The 6880-nt window shown below is 66.2% G+C and overlaps 1 protein-coding gene across 1 annotated transcript in view; it reads left to right on the top strand.

Annotated features, from left to right (window-relative positions):
* The first annotated feature begins 1953 nt into the window (after positions 1-1953).
* Positions 1954-6880, top strand: part of PEAR1 (platelet endothelial aggregation receptor 1) — a 9182-nt gene continuing 4255 nt past the window's right edge. Inside the window, exons 1-9 of the mRNA XM_042034608.1 lie at positions 1954-2060; positions 3683-3775; positions 3861-3965; positions 4586-4686; positions 4788-4880; positions 5421-5667; positions 5750-5864; positions 5938-6074; positions 6596-6808. Of these exons, the coding sequence (XP_041890542.1) occupies positions 3684-3775; positions 3861-3965; positions 4586-4686; positions 4788-4880; positions 5421-5667; positions 5750-5864; positions 5938-6074; positions 6596-6808 (1103 nt within the window). The 5' untranslated portion in view covers positions 1954-2060; position 3683. The remainder of the gene's footprint in view (positions 2061-3682; positions 3776-3860; positions 3966-4585; positions 4687-4787; positions 4881-5420; positions 5668-5749; positions 5865-5937; positions 6075-6595; positions 6809-6880) is intronic.

Raw genomic sequence — 6880 nt, 5'->3', positions numbered from 1 at the left:
TACCGCTCCCCCCGGAGCCGTGAAATGGAGAAACTTCGCCAGGAGGGCGGGGGGGAGCGGTAATGGACTCTGGCAATGAGGTAATTAACGGCTCCGCTCCCGGGCGAAGCTGCCGCCCCAGCGGCACCGGGGCCTGGCCCTGCTAACCCGGGTTCAGCAGGGCTGGGGGGTCCCGGACCCGATTCTGCCTCGTGCAGCCAACGCAGCTGCTGGTGGTCCCCAGCCACATCCTGCCCCGGGGGTCCCATCCTGGCTGTGCCACCCTCCTGCGCCCTGGTGCCACCGCCTCAGACAATGGCAGGGTTGGGTCTGCTCTTTAGAGGGTCCCACTCCCTCCCAGAAGCTCCTAAGGGGACGCCAGACCCCCTCTAAGAGGATCAGTCGTGTGTTTGGGGTTCCCCTCCTGATGGGGTGGATGTTTAGGGGAGCTGAGGAATCCAGCTGTGTCCTGGCACTGAGAGGGATGGACCCCGCACAGCCCCAACCACACCAAAGTGCACTTGGGGGTCTCCGTCCTCTCTGGCTCTAAGGGTCCCGGGGGGGCTGCAAAGGCATCTCGGCACCGAAGTGCCACTGGAGTGTCCCCGAGCAATATTTCCCCACCGCCCTGGGGACACCTTAAAAGGCATTGGAGGGCGGGTCACTTCCCCACCAGATCCTCAGCTCCGGATGTCCCCAGCTTGTCCCATCACCGATATCCTTTCCTATACCAGGACGCCGCAGCCCCCACGTTCTCGATGCCTACCCCTGCTCCGGGAAGCGCCGTTTTGGGGTGGCCACAGCGGGGCCCCAGCTGCGGGTGGGCTTGATCCTAATGGAGACCCGGCGAGGGGGACGGGGAGGGGGGCGGGCAGCTGAGTCTCCCTGGGACGTGAAAATCGTTGTGAGTGATTAGAGCTGTTCCTGTAACGAGCAGAGCAATTAACGGCGCCTCGGGAGCCGCGGAGGCCGCTAATGTGTGCTGGGGGTGTGGGGCGGCTGGGCAGGGGGGCCCGTGGCGCTGAGCTGCCTGGGCGGGGGTCCCGGATTCGGGGGGACACGCGGTGACGCGGGGATCTCGGGATGCGAGGAGATGGTCAGGAGTCCGGGATATAATTGTGATACACAGTCTGGATCCGGGGATGCAGAGCTGGTGGATGGCTGAGAATCCGGGGATGTAGGGGTGATGCAAGGCCAGGGATCCCAGGATATGGGGGTGATGTATGGCCAGAGATCCTGGGATGCGGGGGAACACATGGCCAGGGATCCTGCAGTGTGGGGCTGGGGTGTCTGGGGTGCAGGGGTGACTCGTGCCTGTGATCCTGGGATGTGGGGATCACATGTGCCCAGGATGCAGGGACAATGTGTGCCCAGAATGTGGGGGGGATGTGTACCTGGGATTTGGGGATGCAGGGATGATACATCCCTGGGACGCAGGGAGGATGTCTTTCTGGGATGCCAGGATGCAGGGATGCTGTGCTCGGGATGTTGGGATGCAGGGATGATGTGTCCCTGGGATGCAGGGATGCCGTGCCCAGGATGTTGGGCACCAGCCCTGGGCTCTGCTCTGCTGCCAGCAGCTGCTGCCCTGAAGCCAAAGCACACCCTGGTCCCCACATTCCCTCCCCACAGAGCAGCTGTCCCCCCATCAGGGGATCCCTTCGCTTGTCCCAGCCCTGCGGGACAGCCCGGGCCAGGTCCTGCACCCATGGGTGCCACAGAGCCCTCGGGAAGGGGACACCCTCCAGCACCAGGACCCAGCTGAGGGGCTGCACCAGGATGTCCCCACAGATCCCCCCCCATCCAGTGCTGTGTGTGAGCAGCTCCGGCGGTGCTGCTGTGCCAAAACCAGCTGGTTTCTGGACAGAAGAGAAAAAAAAAAATAGAAGAAAAAAAAAGAATTAGGTTTTTTTTATTTTTTTCCCTTTTCCGTAGTTGACTCCACATCCAAACTTCCTGAGAGCAGCTCCAGCCCTCCCTCCGCTTCCGACGGCCGCGCTGCGCCATCCCGGCCGGCCAGGCCAGCCCCGTGTCGGGGCCGCTGCGCCCTGACCCTGCCTGCCACCGCGGCCCCCGGCCAGGTGAGTGCCACTGTCCCCCGCCCGGGGCACCCCGGGGCCAGGGCTGGGTTGGAGGGGCTGCACCGTGCCCTGCTGGGTGCTGTCGGAGGGGACTGCCCCCAGCCCGGGGGGGGGGCTGGGGATGGTGCAGGTTCCAAGGTGAGGGGGACAGTGGTGAGGGGATGGTGGTGAGGGGACGGTGGCTGGGGGACAGCAGACGGGGCGTGGGACAGTGCTGCGACACTCCGCGGTGACCCCAATGCTGACCCTGCCCCTGCCCCTGCCCCTGCCCCTGTCCCTGACTTGCACCCGTGCCCCCCTCGCCCTCACCCAGCCCTGCGGGTCCGCAGAGGAAACGCGTTTGTGGCAGAGGAAGCGCCGGGGCAGAGATAGTGGCTGTGGCACCGTGTCCCCCGCAGGGACGGGCACCCTGGTCCCCTGCCCTCACCCCACAGGCTCCTTTCACCCCCATCGCCAGTGACTGATGCTTCTCATCCCATCCGGGGTGTTCTTAGGGACACCGGTGGGGAGAGGAGCGCCAGGTCTTGGGGGGTCTCTTGCCACTATGGCAACCTCGGGGGGGCTCTTTCCCGCGGCTGAGCCCCACGCTGAGGAGCAGAGGGGACGTGCCCCTTCCTCCTTGTGATGACTCCTTGCTTTTCCTGCCAGCATCTCCCCGTGGTTCCTGTTTTTCCCAGCAATGCTGGGACCCCCTGGTCCCCCCGCATGGCTGGGGATGAGTGGGGCACTGGGGAGAGCTTGGGGTTCCTCTGGCTCTCCCTCCTCGGCAGGGTCCATGGGAGGGAATTTTGGCAGCGGATGAGCAATTAATTCCTCACTGCCGGGAGTCGAAGGGAAATGGGGGGAAACTTTCTCACTAAACAGTTTTTCCACCCAAAACCGGATGCTCTGGCCCCAAAACGCAGCGCGGGCTCTGGTGAGGGGGAGGATGAACCCAGGGACCTGCCGGGGCAGCACCCCTGGGGTGTCCTATGGCTGGAGCAGCAAGGAAGCCCCCATAAATCCAGCTGTGCTGACCAGGAAACCTCTGTTTCCTCCTTGGCACACGGCAGTCCTGCCCTGAAACACTCATCCCAGTAAACAGCACGCCCGGCACGGGGGGCTCGGGGGGTCGCCGGCCCTCCCACCCTGGCCTCCGGCTGGCAACGCTCCTAGAGCCGCCCCGGCAGAGCCGGACCTTCCCTGGGTTGAGCAAGAAGCCGCTGGATCCAGGAAACACAACTGGGAATAAACACAGAATGGGTTGAAGTGGGGCCGTGTGGCGCCGTGCCAGGGGCTGGAGCCGCCGTGCCCAACCCCGCCCTGGCACCCCGGGTTCCCACCTGTGGCAGGATGGGGTCTGGCAGAACAGGTCGGGGTGATGCCAGGATGTGCCCCGGGGCGTCTCAGGATGCTGGGATGAGGCTGCGTGGGACCACCCAGGCTGCTGAGCGGCCGTGCCTCAGTTTCCCCTTGGCACGGGCCGGCGCTGGGGGAGCAGCGGGGCCGGGGCTGTTTCTCTGGATGGAGGAATGCAAAGCCAGCCCTGCAGGGAGGTCGGGTCTGGAGCTGGGGCCGGGGGCGGTGGGTGGGGAGCGGGAATGTGCGGGGGCACGGGCTGAAGCCGTGGTCTCTCCGTGCAGGATGCTGCTGCGGGCCGCGGTGCTGGCCGTGCATGCCGGGCTCCTGGCTGCCCTCCGCCCTGGAGACCCCAACGTCTGCAGCTACTGGGAGAGGTAGGACTGGGGGAACAGGGGAGGGGGACAGTGACAGCTGGGGTCTCCCAGGACCTGCAGTCACCCCACATCTCCCCACCCGCAGCTTCACTGCTCCAGTGAAGGAGTCGTACACCAAACCCCACGTCGTGTCCTCCAGTGAGCCCTGTCCCAGGAGGCCGGGCCTCCCCCTGCCCTGCCCGCAGCAGAGGTGGGAGCACCCCCAGCTCTCCAGAGACCCTCGTGGACCTCAGGGTGTCCCCAAGGCCAGGGGGCTGGAGGGGGGGAGTCCCACTGCAAGGTGTTCCCAAGGATATCAGGGGCATGGAGGGAGGCCGTCCCCACAGCCATGAGGGACTGAAAGGGGACTGTCCCACCGCAGGGTGTCCCCAAGCTCATGGAGGGGCTGTCCCACCCCAAGGTGTCCCCAAGGTCGTGAGTGGCTGGCGGAGGAATGTCCCACTCCAGGGTGGGACAAGGACACTGAGTGGGCTGGAGAGGGGCTGTGCCCAAGGCTGGGGAGGGGGCTGGAGGGGGGTTGCCCGAACGGCAGGGGGGCCGGAGGGGGGCTGTCCCTGTGCGGGGGGCCCCCAAGCTCATGGGGGGGCTGCAAAGGCCAGGGGGGCTGGAGAGGGGCTGTCCCCATGCAGGTGTCCCAAGACCAGGGGGACTGGAGAGGGGTTATCCCAGCACAGGGGGGGTCCCCAAGGCCCTGGAAGGGCTGGAGGGGGGCTGTGCCCAAGGCCAGAGGGGCTGGGGGGGATGTCCCAGTGCCGGGTGTCCCCAAGGCCAAGGGGGACAGGATGGTCAGTGTCCCCCTCGCTGGCGCAGGGTCGTGTACCGCACCGAGTACCGCCAGGCCATCCGCACCGAATACCGGCGGCGCTACCAGTGCTGCCAGGGCTACTACGAGAGCCGGGACTCCTGTGTCCGTGAGTGGGGACAGCGGCCGGGGGGGCCCTGGGGCTGTGTCCCACTGCAGGGTGTCCCCAGAGCTCCCTGGGGACACTCTGTGCTTGGCCATGTCCCCCAGCTCACTGCAGCCAGGAGTGCGTCCACGGCCGCTGCGTCGCTCCCGAGCTGTGCCAGTGCGAGCCGGGCTGGCGCGGCCCCAGCTGCTCCAGCGGTGAGGGGTGGGGGAACTGAGGGCAGCTGGGGCTGGGGACCCCAACCAGGGGTGGCGGATGGGGCAGTGGGTGTCCCTGGAGAGCTGGGCAGCAACGGTGGGATACCCAAGGGGTTAATGGGGTTGGGGATGGAGACTCTGGGGATGGAGATAGTGACAGGGTTGGAGGATGGGGTAGGGATGGAATTGGAATGGGAATGGAGATGGGATGGAGATGGGGGTGGGCTGGGAATGGCGTTGGATGGCGAGAGACTGGGATGTGCATGGGATGGGGATGGAAAATGGGATGGGTTGGAATGAGGATGGAGATTGGGACAGATGTAAGATGGGGAGGAAGATGGGATGGGAACAGGAATAGGATGGGAATGGGGTGGAGGTGGAGATGGGATGAGGATGGGATTGAAACGTGGATGAGGACAAGAAGGGGACATGATGGGAATGGACATAGGATGAGGAGGGGCTGGGGAAGAAGGGATGGGATGGGATGGGATGGGATGGGATGGGATGGGATGGGAAGCACCGCTGCTCTCCCCCATGCAGAGTGTGATGAGCAGTCGTGGGGGCCGGACTGTGGGCAGCGCTGCCCCTGCCACCATGGGGCCCCTTGTGACCCCCTGACCGGGGTCTGCTCCTGCCCCCCCGGCTTCGCCGACCCCCTGTGCCACCACCCGTGCCCACCCGGCACCTACGGGCAGGGCTGCCACCTGTCCTGCCCCTGCCACCACCAGGCCCCCTGCAACGCCTCCACTGGCGCCTGCCTCTGCCCAGCGGGGCGGAGCGGCCCCCTGTGAGTAGGGACCCCTCACTCTGTGCCCTCCCCTCCCCTGCCAGCCCCAGGCAGGGTCCTGCTCACGCCTCACCCCCCACAGCTGCGAGGTGCCCTGCCCTGAGGGGACATCCTGCACCACTCCCTGTCCCTGCCAGAATGGGGGCATCTGCCATCCCTCCAGCAGCAGCACCTGCGTCTGCCCCCATGGATGGACGGTAGGAGGACTGTGCCCCCCCAAACGGGGTCTGTGCCTCAGACTCCCCTGCTGACCCTGGTGCTCCTTTGCAGGGGGAGATCTGCTCCGTGCCGTGCCCCCCCGGGCGCTTTGGGCCCGGCTGCCAGGGCGAGTGTCGCTGCCACAACGGGGGCCACTGTGACCCCCACGGCGGGCAGTGCCAGTGTGCCCCTGGCTTCACCGGAGAGCAGTGAGGGGGGAACTGGGCACGGGGTGGGGGAACAGGGAATACAGGGATGGGGGACTGAAGTATTGGGGGGATGGAGGGGAGGGGGATGAGTGGGACATGGATTGTGGGGGCACTGGGGGCTGGGGACTGGGGATACAAAGCGATGGAGGGGAGGGGGATGAGGGGCTGGGGAGATTGGAAGGCCAAAGGGATGGGGGGCAGGGGGTGTGACACTTGGGGACAGGGCACTTTGGAGTGGGGGTCCATGGGTCTGGGAGCAGGTGGAGATGGAGGGGCACAGGGAGGGGGCATCCTGGGACAGGGCACAGGGATGGTAGGAGATACGTGGGGATGTGGCACATGGGAACGGGGCCACCACGACCCACTGCTGCCAGTACCAGGTGTCCATGCAGGCCAGGCACCTCCAGCTTCCCCAGTCTGGCATGCAAAGAGCTGGATGGCCTCAGCTTGGGGCTATGGGGGACTCCAAGACCTCCTCAGCTCTCGGCGGGGCTGTGTCACCTCCCCTGCCCCCCATGCAGGTGCCAGGAGAGGTGCCCAGTGGGCCGGTACGGGCAGGACTGCCAGGAGAGCTGTGACTGTGCCAACGGGGGCCAGTGCTTCCACGTGGATGGGGGCTGCCTGTGCGAGGCTGGCTTCCAGGGCAGCCGCTGCGAGGAGCGGCACTGCCTGCCTGGCCTCTACGGCCTCCACTGCCAGAGCCGCTGCCTCTGCCACCCCCAGCACAGCCAGAGGTACGGCCCCCATCCCATCCTAGCACCCCAATCCCACCCCAGCATCCCCATCCCATCCTGGCACCCCATCCC

Source organism: Corvus kubaryi, unplaced genomic scaffold, assembly GCF_017639235.1.
Source record: "Corvus kubaryi isolate FWS band 111438036 unplaced genomic scaffold, C.kubaryi_AGA036_p1.0 37373, whole genome shotgun sequence".
Lineage (NCBI taxonomy): Eukaryota > Metazoa > Chordata > Aves > Passeriformes > Corvidae > Corvus > Corvus kubaryi.
This window is presented reverse-complemented; position numbering and strand designations above follow the sequence as displayed.